The 25,114-nt window shown below is 42.9% G+C and overlaps 1 protein-coding gene across 2 annotated transcripts in view; it reads left to right on the top strand.

Moving 5' to 3' along the window:
* The window catches only part of SRPX (sushi repeat containing protein X-linked), a 117,309-nt gene that overhangs the window by 27,646 nt on the left and 64,549 nt on the right, over window positions 1-25,114 (top strand). The window contains exon 2 of one of the 2 annotated variants that reach the window (XM_032329853.1): window positions 23,516-23,575. The exons of the other annotated variant lie outside the window; for it this stretch is intronic. Coding sequence (XP_032185744.1) covers window positions 23,516-23,575 — 60 coding nt within the window. The remainder of the gene's footprint in view (window positions 1-23,515; window positions 23,576-25,114) is intronic. 2 annotated transcript variants of the gene reach the window in all.

The following is a 25,114-nucleotide window of genomic DNA, read 5'->3' as shown; positions in this document are numbered from 1 at the left end:
TCCGTGTCATTGTTCAGTGACTGTGAGGAATCGGTCCACAGTCTGCCCTCCATGTTCTTTTAGGTCCCCAGGGGCAGGCTGCCTGGATCTGGGAAGTTGAGCTCGGTGAGGCAGCCCGCAGGGGGCTCCCTACTCCTGTTTCAAGCCCTCTTTCTGTCTTGGGCTTTTTCCCTAGTCTGATGGCGGTTCATCTCCTCAGTGGTGCCCAAAGCCCAGCAGGAGTTGAGAAAATCTCCTTTTCGTCAGTTAACCCATTAATGTTTCCTCAGCTTCTCAAGTAGTGCAAAATTCATCTTTATCTTTTTGTCACCTTAAAATTCCTCCTTTACACTAAAATATATGGAATCTGGGCATTTTGTATCATAATAGGATGGACAAGACGTGGCCCTTCCTGGTCACTGATTAGCAACTCTTCCACCTAACTGTGGGAGTAGCAGGCCACGGTGGAAGCTTCCAGATTCCTGAGAGGGCAAGACTGCATTTAGAGGCGGGTCCTGAAACCTCCCAAACTCTCCCTTCCTGCTTTCCATCCTTGAGACATGACATTTATGGTTTTTTTTCTATTTGCTTTTTTGCAAATAGCTATTGAATAATTGTGAAAGTCACAGAAGGCCTTTGAAAAAATCCCAAAAGACTGAAAAGCATAAAATATAAAAATTAAACCACCTGTGATCTACTACCCAGAGATAAATAACCACTTTTACTATTGGTGTTTGTCTTTCTAGACTCTATTCTATACATACATTCAGGCAATGAAAGCAATGTTATTTATCCATCCATGTTTGGGTAATCTGCTCTTTGTAAGCTTGAAATTTGTGGTGGTCCCCTCTCCATTCTAATTAATATTCTTGCCAATGGAGTGTTGGCAACAATTTCAAACATGCTGAAGAGTTGAAAGCATTTTTATGGTGAATAACCATGTGGTACTGATTGGATCCTACAATAATGAATATTTATTATATATGCTTCATTCCAAATCTATCCATGTCTCTATCTATCTAGTGTTTTAAAGTTTAGAAATCTGATTTCCCCACATTAGACATATAGATCTTAGCACCCCTGTGGTTTAGTCTGCATACCAGTATCATTTCAATTATTATTTGTATCATTATTTTAATAGCCATATCACAATTTATTTAACTAGTTCCCTCTTTTTTTTTTTTTTTGAGAAGAAGAGAGAGAGCCAGAAAGAGAATCTCAAGCAGGCCCCACACCCAGTTCAGAGCCCAACACGGGGCTCAGTGTCATGACCCTGAGATCATGACCTGAGCCAAAACCAAGAGTCAGACGCTTAACTGACAGTGCCACCCAGGCGCCCCTAACTAGTGTCCTCTTGATGGACATTAGAGTATGTTCAACTTTTTGTTAGTATAAACACCATCACAATGGACATCCTTGTTTGTGCACACTTATCTGATTGCTTCCTTAGGATGAATTTGGAAGTGGCTGGCTCAAGGTTCTTGTGTAGTTTTTCCTTTTTGATATATATATTTTTTAGTTGAGGTGTAATCGATATAACATTATATTAATTTCCAGTGTATAGCATAATGGTTTGATACTTGTATGGTTCATGTGTATTTTTTTAAGATTTTAATTATTTATTTGACAGAGAGAGAGATCACAAGTAGCCAGAGAGACAGGCAGAGAGAGTGGGAAGCAGGCTCCCTGCTGAGCAGAGAGCCCGATGCAGGGCTCCATCCCAGGACCCTGAGATCATGACCTGAGCCAAAGGCAGAGGCTTAACACATGGAGCCACCCAGGAGCCCCATTTCGTGTGTATTTCTTAGGATCTTCATGTGTATTGTCACTTTGCCTTCCTTAAAGACTCTTCCGCATTGTACATCTATAAGCAACGTTTCTATTTCCCCACACTCTGAGCAATACCAGATATTACTGATCTTTAAAAGTTTTTCCAATCTCTTCAGGAAAATACATTTTATAGATTTAATTTATAAGCCTTGCCTCATTTGTTCTTTCCCAGACTTCAAATCCCTTCTCATCTTGCCATGGCGAGCAGCACTTCCAAAGTCCTTCTCCTCTGGGCAGTCCCCAACTTCTTGCTGCAGAGATGGGAAGTTCCATTGTCTGCTTAAGTGACTTCAAGGACATGACCTTGCTTCCAGTTGGCCCAGTTTTGTAGCCTGAGCCTCAAGAGGCCTTTTCTGTCCACTCTGATAACACTCTTCTCAGCCCTTTTCCAGATGTACTGACCACACAGAAAGTTTCTCCTGAGCATTGGTAGTGGCAATGGTAAGATACTGGCATACATGTTAAGTTAAGAAAGTGGGGCTCCTGGGGGGCCCAGTTGGTTAAGTGACTGCCTTTGGCTCAGGTCATGATCCCCAAGGTCCTGGGATCAAATCCCGCATCGGGCACCCTCTTCTCTGTGGAGATCCTGCCTCTCCCTCTCCCTCTGCCTGCTACTCCCCCTGCTTATGCTCGCTCACCCTCTGTCACATAAATAAGTAAATAAAATCTTTAAAAAAAATAAAGCAAAAAAAGTATTTAGGTAGACACTAAGGAAGGACTGCGGACCATCTGAGAGGTAAAATGTTGAAAGCTGCTTGAGAGTAGGTTGGGGATGGCACGGTCTCTAAATCTGAGTCTTCATTGGGACACTCTGTCCTGGAAGCCAACGTCTGCATCAGATTATCTTCCGAGAGCATTTCCAGATTTAAGACTCTCTAATTTCATTGGCAAAGCATGCCTTTTACTTGAAGCCCAAATGGTCATTCTTAAGAACTTTGAGGATAAACAAGTTCTTCTAATTGCAAACAAATGAAAAACCAACCTAACAAACTTTTTGCATCAAAGACATTATAATTTCTCTGGTTAAAAAAAAAAGTTTAATTAAACATTGAGTAGGACAAAAGAATATATAATAGGGGCTCATAACAACAACAACAACAATAGATAGCTCTGTACCTACCAGCCAGTTTAATAAAAAGAACATTACCGGGGCGCCTGAGTGGCTCAGTGGGTTAAGCCGCTGCCTTCAGCTCAGGTCATGATCAGGGTCCTGGGATCAAGCCCCTCGTCGGGCTACTTGCTCAGCGGGGAGCCTGCTTCTCTCTCTGCCTCTGTCTGCCTCTCTGCCTGCTTGTGATCTCTGTCTCTCTCTCTCTGTCAAATAAATAAATAAAACCTTTAAAAAAATAAAAATAAAAAGAACATTACCCAAAAAGAACATAAGGGTTACCTTGAAGTCCTCGCTTGCCTGCCCCCCCACCCATTTTATCCCTTCTATCACCTCAGAGGTAACCGATACCCAAACTTCAGGTTAGTCGTTAGTTATTCCTCTGGCTTTCTTTATGCTAATATGTTTGTTTGTTTGTTTGTTTATTTTTAAAGATTTTATTTACTTATTAATTTATTTATTTGTCAGAGAGAGAGAGCACAGGCAAGCAGAATGGCAGGCAGAGGCAGAGAGAGAAGCAGGCTCCCTGCCAAGAAAGGAGTCCAATGTCGGACTCGATCCTAGGATGCTGGGATGATGACCTGAGCCGAAGGCAGCCACCCAACCAACTAGGCCACCCAGACGTCCCTATTTATTTATTTATAAAGGTTTTATTTATTTATTTGACAGAGTGAGAGACAGCGGGAGAGGGAACACAAGCGGGGGAAGGGGAGAGGGAGAAGCATTCTCCCTGCCGAGAAGGGAGCCTGACGCAGGGCTCCATCCCCGGTCCCTGAGATCATGACCTGAGCCAAAGGCAGACACTTAATGACTGAGCCACCCAGGCACCCGTGAATATGTATCTATCTCTAACAATATATTATTCACTCTTGCACACTTTTTTGGACTTTTGTATGAATGAGCTCATCCTCAATGTGTTCTTCTGCAATGTGCTTTTCTCACTCAACATTAGATTCTTGAGATTTGTTTATATTACTGCATGTTGTTCCAGTTTGTTCCTCCTGATTACTATATAGAATCCCATTGTGCCATAATTAATTTGTGGTATCTTGGCATGAGTTTGGGTTCTTGATAGTTTTATGTTGCCACCAACAGTGCTGTGCGGAACGTTCTTGTGCATTTCCCTGGAAGAATGTGCAGGAATTTTTTTGGAATGAATACCTAGGAGCGGAATTGGTGGATCACCGTACACACATAACTTTGAGTTTGCGCAATAATGCCAAATCATTTCCTAAAGGCATAGTACCAATGAAAAATTCGACCACCAGTATGTTTCTACTGCTTCACATCCTTGTCAACACTTGATCTTCCTCGATGTTTAATCTTTTCCCAAACTGGTTGCATCACTGTGGTTTTAACTACTATTATTAATGAGACTTTAGTAATCCTATAATAGCAATAATAATGTCATTATAAATACTTACAATAGTGTAGTTATATTCTCCTGGGAGGGTTTTTTTCATCTTCTAGTCAGTGCCAGAGTATAAGACAAGAACTTTTCTTTCTAGGCCTGGTACATGGAATGGATTTCTTTCTAGCTTACTCTTTACACTGAGTGTGTAGACCTTTGGTATATTGGTTCTGTGTGTGTGATGAGGGGAGAAGGGAGGTCTCCTCTGAAACTGCCAATCTTGAGTGGGCCTCATCCACAGAAATCAAACCGCAATTTTGATACTTGTCCTTGAGATGAAAGGTGATACTCAGCCTATGCTTGTCTGACCAGGTTCCTGCCCTTGCAAAGGTTTTGGCTTCTGACTGTTCCTTCTTTTTTGCAAACTCAAGATGGATTTCAAAAAGTAAACCAGAAAATTCAGAATTTTTAGTTGATTTTTTTAAAAGATTTTATTTATTTATTTGACAGAGAGAGTTCACAGCAGACAGATAGGCAGGCAGAGAGAGAGAGAGGGAAGCAGGCTCCCTGCTGAGCAGAGATCCCGATGCGGGACTCGATCCCAGGATCCTGAGATCATGACCTGAGCCGAAGGCAGTGGCTTAACCCACTGAGCCACCCAGGCGCCCCGTTAGTTGATTTTTATATGAGCATGGTCAGGCCCCAAGGCCTCCCAATACTGCCTGAAATAAAGTCCTACTTGCTTGACTTTGAAATTGATTCCCTTTCCAACCTATAGTTACTTTAACTGTGTTTTATGGAATTAGACCAGCACAATCTAGTAGTTTGACGGGTCTAAGGACACTTACACCTTCTCAAGTTCACATACTAGGGAATTCTCAGGGGAGATGGCTACCCCATCACTTGTTCAGGATTTTACAATAAAACAAAGAGTTGCCTTTGCTGGTGTGCTAAGATGTTTCCCATATCCTGCCTGCCTTTGGTTTTCATTTGCATTTCCTTGCTCAGCAACTCATTGAAGAGTGGCAGTTCTAGGAGACATCTGCCTCCATGTTCTAAAAATGCCCACGCCTGGCTTCCCCAATGCATCCTTAATGAAGAAAAAGATTCCATACCCAATTTGATTATGCTGTATATAATTTGAATGGGACGTGACTACCATACATCTAGGAAGAACTTTCAAAGACCAATACCACCAAAACAATTTACTGACAGGTTTTGTAAGGGATGCAAAATAGTGTGTTTCCATTTTCCATTCCCTTTGGATACGCTTCACGTGAATACACAAATTGAATAAAATACTTCCTGTATGTCATCCAGGGCAGTGCGTGGGGTAGAGTCTGTCCGCTGAAGAGTAGGTTCTTTTTTTTTTTTTTTAAGATTTTATTTATTTATTTGACAGAGAGAGATCACAAGTAGGCAGAGAGGCAGGCAGAGAGAGAGAGAGGAGGAAGCAGACTCCCTGCTGAGCAGAGAGCCCAACGCGGGACTCGATGCCAGGACCCTGAGATCATGACCTGAGCCGAAGGCAGCGGCTCAACCCACTGAGCCACCCAGGCGCCCTGAAGAGTAGGTTCTTATTCCTCCTTACAAGTCATAAACACCTATGTTAGGACTCCCTGGTGTCTGCTTTGACCAATAGGCAGAATAAGGTGGTGCTACACAGAGCTGCCCCGTGTGATAAAAGGTTAGAGAAATCACTGCTCCTTCATTTCATTTACCTTTCATTTGGCCATTTCCTTCTTATACTGGACTTGTATCTGCTCATCAGAGTGGTGGAAAATAGCTCAGAAAGGTATGAGGGTGTGTACTTCCTTCTTCACTGGCCCATGGTTTCTGAGCACTGGTCTTATCCCTACAGATGGGGACTTGACCAGCTCTACTAGTCCCCTCCCTGCACACTGTCTTGCCTTGACCCTGGAGCTCACTGATGACTTAAGTTGCTGGAGGAAGGACAAAAGGAGCTTGTCACTGCAGGCCCTTCTCCAGCAAGGGGCTGGGAAGGGGCCAACTTGCCAGCAGCCTCCTGTATTGACAAGTTGCAGCATCCTTGATAACAGCCAAGACATAAAAATGGGAATTGGTGTTTGCATCTGGAATTTATGAGCTTTGAATTCTTGGACCAGGGGATTCTCAGTAAGAGAAACCAGGACGCACGGAGAAATATCCACATCAGTAGGAGTCTCTATGCTAGACCCTAGGTCAGCGGATCAAGACTGCCAACTAGCAGGATGATTGTACTGGAAATAGAACGAGCCTGAATGCCGTGTCCCAGGGTGGTGGGGAGCAGCAGATGTGGGATGTTGCAGGCACCGGAGGGAGGAGAATGTGCTCTCTTTGTAGTGAGTACTGAGTCATCCCAGGAACATCTGAAGTTCCACTACATGATGATTCAAAATTGCTCTTGTGGACTCTTCGGGGGATCTGATAACCATTTATAATATGGTTTCCAAGGGGACACCAAGTGCAAGTTACAAGCAACTGACTTACAATTGTGCTTTTGAGACACTGCCATCTGTCAGTGGGCAGCACTTTGGGCTCCCCTCTTACCAGTGCCTGAAATCTTGGTGGGGTTGGAAGCCACCCTGTGCATCTCTTTGAGCAGGAAGCTACATGTGGTATTTGTTAAATGATGCCAGAAGTCCATTGATCCAAAATATTGCCCCCACTTGCCTGTTCTGCTACCACAAATTTCTCTCTGAAGATCACAGGGTTTCTACAACGAGAAGGAAGCCATTTTGGGAACCCTTTCTGTAACTGGTTGTGTTAAGGCATTAGGTAAGTATGAGAGTGGACAAATGCCTTCGTTGATCTGTTTAGCAAAGCTTACTCTGTCATCAGTTTGGGATCCCTAGATAAGTTCTGTAATACGGTTATTTTCAAATTCTTTGCTACCTACCGAAGAAAATATATTTTACATCACAATCTAGAACACACACATACATGCACACTGTAAGTCATCCAATCTAAGACTCTTTCAGCTGCCAGAGGCACCATTATTTTGGGTACCATGAAAAAAAAGTGATGCCGATTCAGTGATGCCCTCCCATAGATTATAAAGGTCATCACCATGAGTTTACAGAAATTAATTGTAAAAAATGTGCTTCCTAGAATCCATGAAATGTTATATATATAATATATGCATATATATATATATATATATATAACAGAAACAAAAGCTTCATAATCCTTTTCTGTGTAGAGTGTGTTATTAGTATTTACTTTTTTCTAAACCTATCCTGATCTAAGGTTTTTTAAAAAAATAGTTTGTTTATTTATTTGACAGACAGAGATCACAAGTAGGCGGTGGGAGGGGGGGAAGCAGGCTCCCTGCTGAGCAGAGAGCCCGATGATGGGACTTGATCCCAGGGCCCCAGGATCATGACCTGAGCTGAAGGCAGAGGCTTTAACCCAATGAGCCACCCAGGTGCCCTGTGATCTAAGGTATTTTATTCAAAATAAGCTGGTCCCAGTAAATTTGTTCAACAGCACACATGTGTTTTGTTTTGGGGCATGGAGCCCAACATGGGGCTTGAACTCATGACCCTGAGATCAAGACCTGAGCTAAGATCAAGAATTGGATGCTCCACCGACTGAGCCTCCCAGGCGCCCTGCACATATGTGTTTTATTTTATATATATATATATATAGAGAGAGAGAGAGAGAGAGAGAGCACGCGCACGCAAGCGAGAGAGAGTGCACGCACACAAGTGCAGCAGAGGGAGAGGGAGAAACAGACTCTCCACTGAGCGGAGAGCCCGATGCGGGACCCATGACCTGAGCTGAAGGCAGACAGTTAATCAACTGAGCCACCCAGGCGCCCACACACGTGTTTTAAAACTGAGCTACGGTATTGTTTTGAAATAAGGAATTGGAGTTGATATGCCGAGACTGATTTCTTATTACAGACCAGGTGTCATGCCATAGGTTGGCCATTCATTTCACTCTGATATGAATAGATGGCCTGCTGTTTAAGTCAGAACTTTTGCTGGCAAGTAACAGAAACCCGTCTTGAACTAGCCATGGCAAAAAGGAGATTTTATCGTTTTATGTAAAGGCAGGGGTGTGCTGGTGGGCTCAAGAATACCGTAGCTAATGACTCAAATACTCAAACACCGTGGACTGTCTCTTTATCTCCCTCTTTCCCTTTTGTCTCTGCTTTTCTCTGGTGTTTTCATTTTCACGGACTGGCATTTTCTTTGAGACTTAACATTTGTCATTGACAACTACAGGGCTCATATCTTCCTTCTTTTTTCTTTTTTTTTTTTTCCTCCAGAGGAGGATCCTCTGGAGGATCTGATTGTCCCTGTGGTCAGGGGCTAGGATAAAGCCATCTGCATGAGAACCACGTGGGTGGCACGGACAATGATGTAATTCTTCAAAGGGAGGAGGCTCATTTCACCCAGAAGGATGCCATAGATGCCCCTCACACCTAGACAGGGGGTAGCACCGGGCTTCGTGTCCTTGGGCTTAGCCTCCCCCAACGAGTATTATGCAAAGCCTGAAGATGATCATTCTGAAAACCGAAATGGCTGTTGGCTCAGCTCCGCCTTCCTTTTTTCCCTAGAGCGCGGGTCTCCCAGTGAAGATAATAGTAACTGACAACAGCCAGTGTGTGACTGTCAGTTCAAGGGCACTGGACGAAAAATGGATGCTTGCACAATCAAGGAGAGAAGCTACCCCAAAGGAAGCCATTCTACCTCCTGTCACGGGCAGAGCTGGTTAAATAAATCATGCATGAAGGCTTCAGGCTTAGTCCAGGTTTTCATCCTGGGGTGCTTGAGCTCCATCCTCTGCCAGGGAACCAGAGAATGTTGCCGAAGGACAAAGCCTCAGGTTTTAGGTGAGCAGGCTGTGGCATGTCCCTTGTAGACATTCTCACGCTGTTCATGTCAGGGCTGTTTGCCGAAAGTGTCTTTCTGCAACCTCCTCCCTCCTTCTGTCTTTCTCTATCAGCCATTTAATCTATATTAAAATATCACTAACTGTGCATTTATCTTTTTTAAAGGTTTCACTTGTTTATTTGAGAGATGGAGCAGGGAGGGGAGGGCTGGAAGGAGAGGGAGAGACGGGGTCTGAAGCAGACTCTGCACTGAGCACTGGGTTGGATGCCAGGACCCTGAGATCATGACCTGAGCAGAAACCAAGAGTTGGATGCCCAAATGACTGCGCCCCCCACCAGGCGCCCCATCTAGCATGCTCAGTACACACTGCTACACTTTTATTTTATTTTTGTAGTATCTTCCCTGAAGCCTGCTATTCTCAGTTTTGCCATGATGTGCCAGAATTTTGTAAACTGTACCACTGGTTTAGTGCCAAGAATGATGTACCAGTTGCCACTGTATTTGGGCAGCTTTCTTGAATCTTAAATACAGTGTCTGTTTCTGTAAGTACAGCCTTCACTAAGGGGAGGTGGGTGTCTCATTTGACACTGGTGGGACAGCTCGAACAGATCAGTAGTGTATAAAGGCTCGAGGGGAAGAACCCTTTCTAGGGCCTCTTGGTGGAGGGGTACTTTGTTAATTTCACTGGGGCAGAAAGAGGAAATGAAACCCCACCATATTCCTTGAGGAGTCTGATATTTAGCTGGGAAGACAGACGAACCACATGGGTGGTGTGGGGACACACATCTGAAATGACTTCAGAAAATCCAAAGCAATATAAGATCAGCCCTAACTGAAAAATGTAAACAGAACATATCAGTGTGAAGAGGATTTAAAGTAAAGATTAGAGGGGCGCCTGGGTGGCTCAGTTGGTTAACCATCTGCCTTTGGCTTAGGGCACGATCCTGGGGTCCTGGGATCGAGTCCCACATCAGACTCCCTGCTCAGCGGGGAACCTGCTTCTCCCTCTGTAAAGCTCCCCTCCCCCCCACCCCTCCCCGCTGCTGCTCACACTCTCTCTTTCTCACGTTTTCTCTCTTTCTCAAATAAGTAAAATCTTAAAAAAATAGTAGTAGCTCAGTGGGTTAAAGCCTCTGCCTTCAGTTCAGATCATGATCTCAGGTTCCTGGGATTGAGCCCTGCATCGGGCTCTCTGCTCAGCAGGGAGCCTGCTTCCCTCTCTCTCTTAGCCTGCTTCTCTGCCTATTTGTGACCCGCCCCCCGTGTCAAATAAATAAATAAAATATTTTTTAAAAATAGTAAAGATTAGAAAGGACAAACTAGAGGAACCAGGCTTTGAAATAGCTTTGAAAACAGGCAAGGGAGTAAGGAGAGGAAGGGCTTTTCAGGCTGGCTGTGTGAAGGAGGCATGAAGATAGAGACCAGTGGTTGTGAAATTGCACAAGACTTATGGGCAGAAGAGTTCAGTCCTTTTTCCTCTTAAAATCGACACTCACTTCATTCCCGGAGCGCAGACTACAGTCAAGCGCAAGGTGACAAAGAGCTGCTGCCCTGCCAGCTTTACATCCTAGTCCCTGGGTCGTCACTCCTTCTTGGGGTGGCACCGAGGATCTGAAGAGGCAATGCCAGTGAGAGAGAGAGGCTGGTGAAGTTTACTGCTGTGCCGGACTGATTGGTTATGACTAGTTGGCGGAGAAGGAGAAGGGCAAGCTGATTTGCTGGACTACAGCGAGCCCAACTCCAGGTTGAAGGTGAACCTAATTCGAAAGCACGTAGTGTACTGTACAGTCGCTCCCTTTTACAGATGAGCAAACTGAGGCTCAGAGAAGGAAAGGGGTTCCCCAGTCGAGAACATACAGGTAGTAGAGGAGCTAGAACTTGATCCCAGGGCTCTTCCAATTGCATGCTGCCAGCCAGGATGGCGACGGGAGGTTGAAGAAACTCAGGACCTGCTTGACTTCTCATGGCATGGGACATTTGTGTCCCGAACAAATCAGGGGGAAAGCAGCGGCTTCTGTCACTGTTCCTGGAAGCCTTTCTTACTTAGATGGCTGCCTTCATTTCGAGGGAAGACACACAGAATGAACAGGACAAGGCCATTCTTTATGCGTTTTCAAAATATTCAGAATCACTGTTTTCCCAAAAGGCATATGTTCTATGCATAGGAAGACATATATTCTACAGTGGCCTATCATTAGGGTGAATGTGTTATTAACTGTCCACTTCTGAGTGTGAAAAGCAGTGCTGTTGATAATGCTGGGACAACAGACGCGAAATGGGTCTATCTCTTGCAAACCAGGGACACCCTACCACATACACACCCATGTAACTGAAACAAAGTTGCACAAAGTAGTAGTATTCATCTTTAATATATGTAACAAAGTGTGATATTTTCTTTTTTAAAATTGAAGTACTGTTAACACGCAACATTACATTAGTCTCAAGGCCAGGATGTAGTCATTAGACGAGTCCATACGCGTCTATACGTGAATCTGTGCTCAGCACAGAGGTAACTGCCACCTGTCACCAATGTTAATTACAACACCATTGACTGTATTCCCTATGCTCTCTATGCTGGACCTGTCCTCCGTATGACATATTGATTAACTGGAAGCCTGCAAGCCTGTACCTCCCACTCCCCTTCACGCATTTTGCTCATCCCCCCTTCTGGCAACAATCAGTTTAGTCTCTGTATTTATGGGTCTATTTCTGCTTTTTGTTTGTTTTATTTTTTTGATTGCGCATATACATGAGATCTGTGGTATTTGTCTCTATCTGACTTATTCCATTTAACGTAATGTTGTCTAGGTCTATCCATGTTGTTGCAAACGGCAAGACCTCATCCTTTATGGCAGGGTGCGATATTACTCTGTAATATAGAATTACATATATAATGTAATATATAATGTGTACACATATATGTACCACATTTTCTTTTTTTTTAAGATTTTATTATTTGACAGAGATCACATGTAGGCAGAGAGGCAAGCAGAGAGAGAGGAGGAAGCAGGCTCCCTGCTGAGCAGAGAGCCTGACTTGGGGCTTGACCCCAGGACCCTGGGATCATGACCTGAGTCGAAGGCAGAGGCTTTAACCCACTGAGCCACCCAGGTGCCCCCACATTTTCTTTATATGCCATATACATACATATATACCATATCTTCTCTTCCTCTCTCTCTCTCTCTCTATATATATATATACATATATATAGATATAGATATAGATATAGATATAGATATAGATATATATAAACACACCCACAGCCACACCACACCTTCTTTTAACCATTATCTATCCATGGACACTTGAAAATCTTGACATTTTCAATTCTATTTCCCTACAAAAGTACCATATGACCCATTAAATTGGGTTGAAAGTTTGCAACACGCAACTCTATTTGATTGTTGGTACATGTGAGGGGCTTGGGATGGTGATGGAGAAAGAAAAAGAGGGGGCGTATGGTGAAGTGAATGTCTGAGATGTACTATAAACTTGTCACTTCTGAACATTTTGATAAATGTGCTCCCCCAAGAAAGACACTGGTAACAAACATTTCCTTCCATCTATTCCTCATGATTCACAAAAGGTTTAGATCGATCTTTCTGGAATCCATGTGTTCCACTTGGAGCACGTCTCCTCCTGGTGTACTTGCTCCCTCCCACCCCTACCCGCACCCTTTTTCTTAGCTTTGGGCTTTCATCTGTTAGTCTGCCATTGATTTAGAGCAGTAAGGCTTCCAAGGACAAGTGGCTCATTTATAGTTTCTGGCCCTCTGTGTACTTTTTCTGGGCCTGCATCTTGAAGTTGAAGCCGATGGTCTTGTAGAGCTAAAGTGTTGTCTCTGCTGCGCTCCTTTAAACACACACATTTATACATAGCGTCTGGACATCTCTCGTCTGTCTCGTAACTTTGCCAAGACTTAACAGAGCAGATCTTGCCTGCCGGTCAGGCACGTGGGACTCACTCCTGCCCCTCCTCAGTGGCCTCCCATATATTAAGAAACATTTATAAAGTTACCCATGGAGGAGAGAAGGGTTACCACTTTCCCCTCTGTCTCACCTCCTTTGGGGTCCCCCAAAATGTTTGAACACTCATACGTGTGCTACCAAGAGCCACAGAATGAGAGACTTGGGAATAATACTTCACAGCAATAAAATAACTCCGTAGATTCCCACTTTGTAAAGATCTTGAGATTATGAAGGCATATAGGGGAACACAGAGATTTTCCAGCCTCAAAGGATATGCTATGGTAACATATTGAACCTGAAAGTCACTTTTTCCTAAATAAATTTTATCATCTGATCATCTGAATCCATTGACTAAATTTGACAAGTTTATTTTACTACAGAGGGTTGACTACGTGGCCTTTCCTGGTATTTACACACTCACACACACACACACACACACACACCCATACAAGATGGTTTAGATGGAGGAATTTGAAAACACACAGAGAAAACTTTGGTAGTGCTGACGCTCCTGACAATGCTTAATGCATTTAAAAAATTCTTGAAAAACTTATCAGGCCAGATAAAAGTTTGTCACATTTTAATAGTTTTACCAGAAGCTCATTGACATGCACAGTGTCTCAGGGCACTAGAAGCCTAATTAAATAGAAGATGTGATTATGAACCATCAAATAAGAAGCCTCTAAAACAAACCAAGGATGGTAGTAACTATTTTAATTTAGTATGGTATTTTGAAAACATATACATATGACATTTAGCCTTTCCAGCAACCCTATGAGGCATGGCCAATTGGGGTGTTTGAGTTTTAGGGAGATTCAATGGCTGTCTTAACTTGGTTCCCGGGAAGCTGAACCTGTGGCTTGTTGACAGACTGTTCTCAGGGAAAACCTATAAGTGATGGAGGGGAGCAAACGAGAGCCAAGTGAGGATATGGTCTCAGGTCAAGTCTAGCCAGAAGATGCTCAAAAACTTGTATTCTGCAGGATTGCCCTCCCGCCCCCATCACTTTAAAAAATGAGGTTAAATTGGGGGCACAAAGTAGTCACTATTCTATAGAAATTCTGAAATCTGCCCAAATTTTGGTAGTTACTTGGTCATGCCTCACAGTCTAGAAAGAATTCTTTTTTTTTTTTTAGGATTTTATTTATTTATTTGAGAGAGAGCGAGCAAGAGCAAGAGAGAGCACACAAGCAGGGGGAGCAGCAAGCAGAGGGAGAAGCAGGCTCCCCGCTGAGCAGGGAGCCCCACTTGGGCTTGATCCCAGGAGCCTGGGATCATGACCTGAGCCACAGGCAGACGCTCAACCGATTGAGCCACCCAGGCATAAAGAAGATTCTTTATGATTTTTCCTACCCTCTTGGCTTTTGATTCCACCCTCTGAGCATGCTCTCTTTTCTCATGAAAGGTCACACCTGTTGACAGCTAAGCAGTCTTGTGAGCCTGCTTCTTGACTGGAGAGTTCTGGGAGTCCAAAGACCTCCCCTCATTCTGTAATGTTTCTGTTCTCTCGGTCATGCCAGGGGTATTTCTGCATGTGTAACTTATTAAGAACACTGTGGGTCTCCTGTGAATCTTCTTGGAGTTCCTTCAACTAGACAAAAGCCATACCCATACATTTTAGAGATATAGACTCTTTTCTGTTTGATTGAGAGGATCTATGAGACACATCCTTAATCTCTTTCAGGGGCCTATTGTATCACTGAAGGGATTCTGAGTCACCATCTTGATTTAACCAAGGATTTGACAGTCATATCTTTGGCTTCATCTTTAGACTGTGTTTTCCTGGCAGTGCCCTGGATTTGATCTTTGTTCATAAGCCATCCAAATGTCCTTTATACTTTATTATGGCTGCAGTGTAAACCCTTTGGCAAATCGTTTGCTAGCACTAAATCATTTGGTTCCCACAAATACCCTATGGCTTCCAATAGTACACAATACATTTTTCTGGGGTGCCTGGGTGGCTCAGTCAGTTAAACATCCAGCTCTTGGTTTTGGCTCAGGTCATGATCTCAGGGTTGTGAGATTGAGCCCTGCATTGGGCTCTATGCCCAGTGTGGAGATTCAGATTCTCTTTCCCTCTCCCTCTGCCCCTCCCCCGCCTGAAAAATAAAATAAAATAAATAAATTTTTTAAAAAAGATTTTATTTATTTATTTATTTGACAGAGACAGAGATCACAAGTAGAGCAGGCAGAGAGAGAGGAAGGGAAGCAGGCTCCCTGCTGAGCAGAGAGCCCAATGCGGGACTTGATCCCAGGACCCTGCGATCATGACCTGAGCTGAAGGCAGAGGCTTTAACCCACTGAGGCACCCAGGTGCCCAATCATGGAGACTTCTTTTTTTAGGATTTTGTTTATTTATCTTATAGACAGAAATCACAAGTAGGCAGAGAGGCAGGCGGAGAGAGAAGGGGAAGTAAGGCTCCCCACTAAGCAGAGAGCCCGATGCGAGGCTCAATCCCAGGACCCTAAGATCATGATCTGAGCCGAAGACAGAGGCTTTAACCCACTGAGCCACCCAGGCACCCCAAAATAAATACAATCTTAAAATACGTTTTTCTAAACATCCAGATCTCGCCAGGATTGTCACATTTCATCTTCATGTACTGAAGCTGCACCAAGCAGGATAAACCATTACAGACACAGGAGCATAAGGACACATGATTTATGTGTCATAAGAAACTTAAGGGAATTTTTCTCTTTCCTTCCAACATTTGTTGACTACCAATTCTGAATCCTATGCTAGATATACAAGACATATTAGACGTGGTTCTCACCACTGTGCTATTTAGAGACATAATTTATCTTCATAGTTTTCTTCTTGAATTAAGTCTAGACCTATGCTGTCTAGTATGGTAGCTACTAGCCACATGTGGCTATTCAAATTTAAATGAAATGACATAAACCCACTCTGTTTTCCTGTTGTACTAGCCATATATTTCAAGCGCTTAATTGACCACATATGGCAGGGGCTACCCTGTTGGCCAGCACAGATAGAAAACATTTCCATCATTGCAGAAAGCTTCTATTGACATCAAAATCTAGGGAAAAACAATAAGATCTAGTAAAGGCAAACATTTATCTCTGCTTTAAATATATTTTTCTCTCCTCTTCTGTACTAAAATGAGTCAAATATCAAGGAGATACTGCATGTGTCCTCAGTAAACATTCAAACATCCTTTAAAATAAAGAATGTTGGCTAATTGAACATAATAATTTAAAAAATTTTTAAAAAAGAATGATATAAAACTGTGGTTCTTAATACTTTCTGGATCACAGACCCTTATTAAAAATCTACTGAAGGGCTTTAAAAAAAAATCTACTGAAGGGGGGCACCTGGGTGGCTCAGTGGGTTAAAACCTCTGCCTTCAGCTCGGGTCATGATCCCAGAGTTTTGGGATAGAGCCCCGCATTGGGCTTTCTGCTCAGCAGGGGGCCTGCATCCCACCCCCCTCTCTGCCAGCCTCTCTGCCTACTTGTGATCTCTGCCTGTCAAATAAATAAAATAAAATCTTATAAAAGCAAATAAACTTTAAAAAAATCTACTGAAGGTTAGCAGCTTTTTCCCCTGGAAAGTGTATTTATGTAGCAAAAGGCATACCCGATTACAGGGGTTCATGCACTTTGCGCACAGAGCCTTTCCGCTGATCCTCTAGGATGCCGGGGACTCAGATTAAGAATCTCTACTGTAAAGGGAATTTTATTTTTCTATTGGCTTTTGGGATAAAATTGATGATGCAGTTTGCTATTTAACACAATGACTTTTGATAATAATAAGAGTATACTTAGAATAATGAGGATGAAGGGAAAAAATAGAAATTTCCTACCAAACACTAAGAATGCAGAGCTCTCTTCAAAATAACTAAAAAATAAGCCCAGACCTTTGAGTTAAAAATATAACATAGAACCGGCAGATCTGTCCATTTGGATCATGTGTCACAATCAATAAAGAAATATAGAGTTTTAGCAAATTGGCTGTATTTTCATTAGTCTCCAATGCTTCCCCCCACCCACCTTGAGAACACGTTTGGGTGACGGAAGGAGTATTCTCCTAGCCTTCTAAAACTGAAGTTCCTGATGTAATTCTAATACATATAATAGATATTTCTTAAGAGCGATTTGGTGCCTCAATGATACGTGGACGTTCAGAATGATAAGGTGGGTTTCAGTTGACCAGAAAGACCCGTATTTGAACTTTGGAGGAGAGGAGTGGCTGTTTCTTTGGAAATCTGTTGACGTAGATGAAGTTTCTGCAAGGAGAGCAGAATTATAAATGGAACTGGCTCCAGGTAGGGCTGAGGGACAGAAGCCTTCATGGCACCGAGTTTCTGGTTTCTGAGCCAATGTTGAATTTGTGTTTGTGTGGAAGAAGCACTGAAGCATTCTTTCCAAAGAGTGGTAATCCGAACCATATGAGGACTGATTAATGGTTGTCATAATGAGACCTCAGTTAACCAGAATTCTCGAGGGATAAACTTTTCACAAATCAAGAAGAATATGTTACGGACCCTTCCCCTCTTTTTCTTCCTTCCTTTCTTTTCACTGTAAACCTGTGGAACATCCCCGATATGCATGAATCTCTTTTACTACTTATTAAACTTTAATAAGTAAAATCTGCTGCACGTTAGTCAGTCTTTGGTCTGATGGCATCCTTCCCTATGTCCATTTTGTAGACTGGTTATTATTTTTTATAGAAGTCGGTGCGTGAGTTTAGGCTGAATATAAACTGGACACTTTCAGAGAGGGATGGCTAGTATTCATTTATTTTCTTTTCCCCTCTTTTATCCCCTGTCAGTAATAGGCAGTTAATTTCCCATTCATTTGTGTATCGGTTTGGATACAATCAGTTACAAGTAATAAACAACGTTCTTTACAGAAGCCTAAATCAAAAGGACATTTCTTGTTGACCTAACAAGAAGTCTGGAGGTAAGATGTCTGAGCCTGATTTAGTAGCCCAATAAGGTATATCACAGACCCCAAGTTCTTGTTATCCTTCCACGGTGTGGTCCACAGCTGAAAATCTTTAGAAGTCCCAACATTTTATCTCATGGTTGCAAAAGGGCTGCCACAGCTTCTGGCATTTACCTTTACACAATAGCTTCAAAGCAGGAATCGAGGAAAGAGGGCAGAAGAGTTTTCTCCCTGGGAAGTTTTCTCTTTTCATCAGAGAGAAAAATCTTTCCCATATTCCCCCCAAATTGGACTTCTTTCTTGTCACTGGCCAATCCTGAGCTTCATGCCTACCCTGGCAACGGTCATTGGCAGAGGGCGATTTGTGGTTTAAAGTCATGGTTGCTCATCTCCTACGGAAGGGCACACTGCTGCCGAATAGGACATTGCTGGTCTTTTAGCAAGAGAAAAGAGAATGGCTGCCAGGCTGCCGATCCGCAGCTTTTGGTACACCCAGATTGGTCTTGCTTTTGGGGGTCCCACCCTTCCCTGGCATACCTGCGTTGGACCACGAGAAGGCCATTTGCTGTTGGACTGTCAGTGCTAGGGAGAGCCATGCTAGTGGGTTGGGATCTAAGCGGAGGTGGGTGGACCCGTGTCTGTGAGCTGCGGCTAATCAATTTACTCATCAGGGTAACCTCTGCCAAGATTCTGAATTGAGGTGATCTGCATGGTCTGCCTCTCAGTCCTTAAGTTTAGTAAAAGCAACAGTGAGAAGAATGCTTGTCTCCCCTTCTGGCTCATTATAAAGACCCTCATCACAGTGTAACCTAGAGGTTTCCTCCCTTGGGCAAACATCTCCCACTTTCCCCATGACACTTGAGTGGAGCTCGTGCTCTTGACTTGAGCTCGTGGTGTGACCACACACGGAGTGTACTCCTAACGGCCCTGGAGGCAAGGAGCGGGGTTGGAGCTCACAGTGGGAGTTACGCGGGCGCAGGTGAAGGTGATCTACCCAGAGTGTAGAAGTTCAGCTTCTGGCAACTGGTCCTACACTTGCTTGTGTGGCAGTCCTTTTAGACGTGCATCAAGGCTTTGGGATGTGAAGACTTGGCTGTGGGGAATGAACCAGAAATATTAAATACCACAGTCCGCCAGGTGCAGTCTTTCACAATTGTTCAGTACATTTTTAGAAATTTCAAAGTAATGATAGGCTCAATGGAGAAAACCTGAAAAGCAGAGAATAAAGGGGGAAATTTTCACCCATGAGTTCTGCTCGAGCATGGAGGCTTCTGGTATGTTGTTCCAGCCGTCTTCCCCATTTCTTTCCTTTTCTCTCTTGCTTTTTTAAATAAGGAAGTAATTCAAGTATAAGTAAATGATTCACCCTGTAGACTCAACTGATATTCATATTTTCTTCAGGTTTTTTTTTTTTTTTTTGCTAAGATATAAGATGTCAGTGGCCCCCATGTATAGCATATATAGCATCTTCTCTGCCCAGAGGAAACCACTAATCTGAAGTTGGTGTATATTTTTCCAACCCATTGTCAGTTTCCTGCATATCTATGGGAAACATATAGTAGTGATTTTTGCATTTTAAGATGTGACATAATTGACGTCACACTATTTATTATGTAACTTGCTTTTATTCTCTGTCCATGATTGTGTATGTGATTCCACCTTGTTTCATGTAGATGGAATTGATGGAATTCAGCCATTTGAGCGGTGACAGCTGTCTATCATTTGAACACCCACCCCCTCACCTCCCCGTTTCCTTCTAGAAATGGGTTTATATAGTTGTTGTTACTAGAGGCAGTGCTGCCCTGAGCATTCTAGCGCATGGCTGTCTTTGCAATTATGTGGGAGTTCCTGAGGCCGTCGTCTAACAGTGGGAGGGCTGGGACGCCTGGGTGGCTCTTCCTTTGGCTCAGGTCATTGTCCCAGTGTCCTGGAATCGAGCCTGCATCGGGCTCTCTGCTCAGTGGAGAGCCTGCTTCTCCCTCTTCCCTTGCCTGCCGTTCTGCCTACGTGTGTTCTCTCTTTCTCTCTCTCTGTCAAATAAATAAATAAAATATTTTTAAAAATAAAATAAAATAAAAGTGGGAGGGCTGATTTGAAGGGTAGTTTCAAGTGCAGTGCCCAGGATATCTTCAACCTCACTGTACCAGCTCTACTCCACTGGCTGATCTTGAGAATTCCACTGTCACAACATCCTTGCTGGTAAGGTTTGTGCCGATCTGATGAGTGTGAATTGGAATCTTGTTCTATTGCGCCCTGAGGACCAGCGAGGTTGAGGATTCTTTGATATTAACATGTTGTGGCTCCAAATCCAGGAGCTTTGTGCGTATGTATCCTTCCCCCCCGCCCAGGGGACTCTTTCCTTTATTTATCCTGGATAGTATTTCTGTCATCTGCATGGCAAATATTTTCTCCCAGCCTGGCACATGTCTTTAAACGTTGCTTATGTGTTTCTTATTGCACCAAAGTTTTACATTTTAGTGTGGTGAAGTGTAGCAGTATTTTCCTTTATAAGTGACGGTTTGTACGTTTGATTTAATAGTTTTTCCCTAACTCGTGACCATGCAGATGGTCTGCATTTCCCCCCAAATGTTTGGCTTTCAAATATGGGCCTATAAAATCTCTGGAAATGATTTTTTTGGTATGGTACAAAATAGGACTTATTATTTTTTTTGTATGTGCATATCCATTTAATCCTAGCATATTTATGGACCATTCCCCCTGCTGATAACAATCCTGCCTTATTGTATTCCAATTTGACATATGTGTGTCAGTGTTATATTATGTGTGTGTGCGCGTGTGCGTGTGTGTAGCTTTATACTTCATTCTGTATGTAGTTTACAATATTTGCTTTTCTGCTTAGTTGTATTTCATGTACATTTCCCTATTCCAAACTTGATTAGTGAATATATAATAGCTTGTTGATAGAGGATAATTTGTTTACTCATTCCCCTATTAAATTTTCCCTATAATAAATAATATATGAAGAAGGTGTCTTAGAATGCTGATGGACCAGCAGGATGGGGCTGTACACCTGCCTCTCCAATAGGTCCCTTCCCTTCTCTATGGAGGGTACCCCCGCCCCCTTGCAATTACACATCTCGAGCTGTTTATCCGTGAGTGAGTGTCATGGTGGTCCCAGAGATGCCTGGATCAGACGTTCCTTCAAGGAAGGACCAGTGGTCTCAGCTGGAGGCAGTGCTGGTCTTGGCCAGTCATCAGCTTTCAGCCCCTTCAGAGACAGCCTCAGTTGTTGGAAATGCTTGACCCATGTTCACATCCTTCCAACACAGGCCCCACCATTTCCGCCCAGCCTGAAAGGCTGACATTGGGCTGCCATCAAAACTTGACCTCTTCTCTCCAAACTTGCTTCCTTCGTATCCCTTTCACAGGTGTTGATGATCCCTAATAAATTTCCTGTGCCCCAAACTCCATCCCCAAAGCTACTTTCCAAAGAATCCAACCTGTGACAGTTGTCCTCTTTGCTTTGAATCAGGAATAAGTCTAGAGTCTCTTACTGCCTAGGTAGATAGATTGTCTGGAGGCCAGGATGACAGGGGGGAAAAGGGAAGTGCTCTTAATGAGCTAGATCCCTTGACCCTTACTGGGAGATAGGCCATACGGAGATGAAGAATGCAACAGTTCTTAGAGAATTCCAGTCCAGCTCTGAATGTGGAGAGAAATGGAGACAGGGTGAGAGGGGCGGGACAGCAGATTCTGAAATATATTAGAATAAATATATTAGATAAATAAATATATATATATAAATAAATATATTAGAATTCTAATATATTCAGAATGTATTTTAGAAACTAAGTTTCTTTGAGTCACATGCATAATAAAGTTTATTTTCCATTGTGAAAGTAATACATGTTTATAGTAGAAAATTTAAATGAGAAGGAAGAAAAACATCCAATTATCATAGGCTCTTTGATACATTATTTTGAATTTGATTGTTTTACATTGTTATAAATCACACCATTCGTATAATTTTGCTGTGACACATTGTTCACTTAATGTGATAACAGAAGTTTTTTCCACACTATTGTATCTTTTTATAAACATTATTTTTAATGGCTACATGACATTACAATCCAATGAATCCAATGAATGTACTATGGTTTATTTAACCATGTGATTGACTACTTGGTCTGTGTGTAATCTTCTGCTATTATAAGTGATATCGCAAGAAAGTCTTGGTGTGTAAATTTTTCTCCCGATATTTAATATTCTTTCCTTGGGATAGATTCCCAAGAGTGGAATGACTGGATAATGGGGTTTGAACATGGGCTTTTGATTTATTTTGTTAGATTGCTTTCCTGAAGGGTAATACTGGTTTTCATGTTCACTTTTTGATATTGAGAAAGGAACAGTTTGTGTAACTTTGTACCTGTCTTGATGGCCAGAGAGCTAGTGAAGAACCCTGGAGCAAAGGAGAACATGGAACTGGGCTTGTCTGGTTGGGGAGTTGGGGCCTTTTTCAAATGGACATGGCCCAGGCTTCCTCAGGTTCCGACTTTGAATTTCCACTCTATCTCTCATCCGGAATACCTGTGGAGCAAGGACCATTACTCCTTTCCTTCTCCTGTATGGGGATTTGAAAAAATCTCATAGTAGAGAATGCCCTCCTTGCGCTTGTCTGTTATGCTTGCAGGCCCCTGTAGGTAAACATGGGACCAAGATGGTGCCAACTCCGTGGTCAGTTATCAGACCAGGAAGTCTACAGGGAAAGATATGATATATAAATTTAAGACTCCAGTTTTGAAGTTTGGGCCCTGGTGCTACTTTAAAGACGAAGATCCTACCACTTACTGGAATCCAATATTTAATATTCTAAACGTGATTCAGTTCCAACTTCCAAATGAGTTTAAATCTTAAAATTAAATACAGATTTTCTCTCGGAGGCTGTGGTTTTCAAGGACAGCAAGATTCATTAAGAAACTTTACTTCAGCAATGCCGTGGTGAGAGGCTCTAAATAAACATCCAGATTGTTGATTTCGGCCTTTATTTCCTACAAGTATACCAAAGTAGCCTTGTAGTTCTTCTGTCATTAAGATAAGAGATTTGATTTTCCTCCTTATCCTCCACCTAAATTCATTTCACAAGACAGATGGACTTTCAGATACCACAAACACTCAGTTCAACTGTGTTTTCTCTGACTGCTGGAGAAAATGTAGGCCATGTCTGAGTCACACACATTTTACTGCGTGTCCCCTGGCGTGAGAGTCATATACATTGGCGTCTTCTCAGAGTGAAGCTGACTTTCTATTCTGAGTCCAGAATTTCAGTTGGCACACGGTGATTCCAAAAACAGTTGGAGGCTCATTTTGATTGGCTCTGGCAATCTCCACCCAGCCAGGTTCACTCTGAGAGGTCCCCTGTCCCTTCATGAATGGCCATGGAAGCTTTCACTCTCGGCTCTGCGTTCTAATTGCCCCTCTCGCATGACTGTGCCAAAGCAATGCTTCGAAATAGTCGTCCATATCAGGTGGCTTTTCTTGCTGCAGTTTCTGTTCTTTTTTATTGTAGGATCTGGAGACTCACCGCTAGAAGATGATGAAGTCGGGTATTCACACGCTAGATATAAAGGTGAATGCTTTGCTTGTGTGCTAATGAGAGACCTGCTGGTGCCAGGAGAACTTTCCTTTTTGCCTTGCAGAGCAAACTATAATAAAGTGACCAGACAACCAACACATTAAAGTGTGAAATATATTGAAAAATAAATAAGCTTATGCTCCCATTTAAAAAAAAAATGAAAAGGAAAAAAGAAAAAGCATTTAGAATTTTCTGAAGTGCTGTCCTTCAGCACCCGGTGGTCATTTTATTCTCCTAAGTTTCTTTACTGTCTTCACCTCTGCAAAGCCAAGCTCTAGCTGATGAAAGTGAAAATCAAGCCATGAATTCTGCCTGATTCATACATTACGGCTAGAATGGTCCAGAGTAAACCACCCAAGGTCAGTTCTGGACCCCATGCTGCTAATGTACTGAGATGAATGGGGAATGAGAAAACTTGATTTTCATAAGCTCATTTCACGGTGCTCTGAGTCCAGCTTGGCTCCTGAAATGATTAAGTAAAGTGTGTTGTCCAGTGAAGCTTTAAACTCATGATAAAGAACTCCATCTCTACACACATCCGGCCATCCACCCCCCCACCAGGTATAAAAAGCCTAATCAAGAAGCTTCTGTACAGGCTCAGGTAAGTATGTCCACAAATGTTTCTACTGGTGAGTCGTTTCTCTGAAGCTTAAGGAGCCCTTGGAAAAGGGAAGGTAAATTCAGATTGAAACTGAGGAAGAATTGGTTAATAAAGTTCTGTTGTGGCGTCTCGCCCAGGAAACTTGCCCACAGTCTAGCAAGAGGACACTGCCCTGTTCTGTGGCGACGTGTCTAAGCTGTGGGAGAGTCGGGATAGTACTGGTCAGCCTTTGGTCATAGAGAGTCCATTAGCTGTTTTCCATTAGAAAACAGCATTAGAGTCCATTAGATTGACATAAACACATAAACAGTCTAATATAATGACTGGTGCCTATGTCCAGGTGTATTTCCCACCATATTCCACATTTTCGTATACTCTGTGAATGCAGACAGACCCTCATTGTTACACACAACCTCTACATTAATTGCCTCAGGAATTAACCAATCAAGTAAAAGACAAGCTTGTTAATTAGATGTTTGGAGGAAGGAGATATTGTGATTCCGCATGCTTCTTAATTGGGAATTTTTTAAAAAAATTTTTTATTTACTTAATTGAGAGAGAGCTAGCAAGAGAGAGCACGAGCAGGGAGGAGGGGCAGAGGGAGAGGGAGAAGAAGACTCCCCACTGAGCAGGGAGCCCAGTGCGGGGCTCCATCCTGGGATCCCGGGATCATGACCTGAGCCGAAGGCAGACGCTTAACCGACTGAGCCACCCAGGTGCCCTAACTGAGGGCTTAAAAATTTTTTTTCTTTGAGTTCCTTGTTGAAAAATCTTCTAAAACACATGCGTGCACATATGGACATTCACTTGTACAGTAGAAGTTGTCTAGTGCCCTCAGCTCGTTGTTCCTAATGTTAGCCCTCACCTCACAGCAGTGTGAGTGTGGGAGGTAGACCAGATAGCTAGTGCCTGTCCTAGAGTTTTAGGAATAA

The sequence above is a fragment of the Mustela erminea genome, chromosome X, assembly GCF_009829155.1.
Source record: "Mustela erminea isolate mMusErm1 chromosome X, mMusErm1.Pri, whole genome shotgun sequence".
Lineage (NCBI taxonomy): Eukaryota > Metazoa > Chordata > Mammalia > Carnivora > Mustelidae > Mustela > Mustela erminea.
This window is presented reverse-complemented; position numbering and strand designations above follow the sequence as displayed.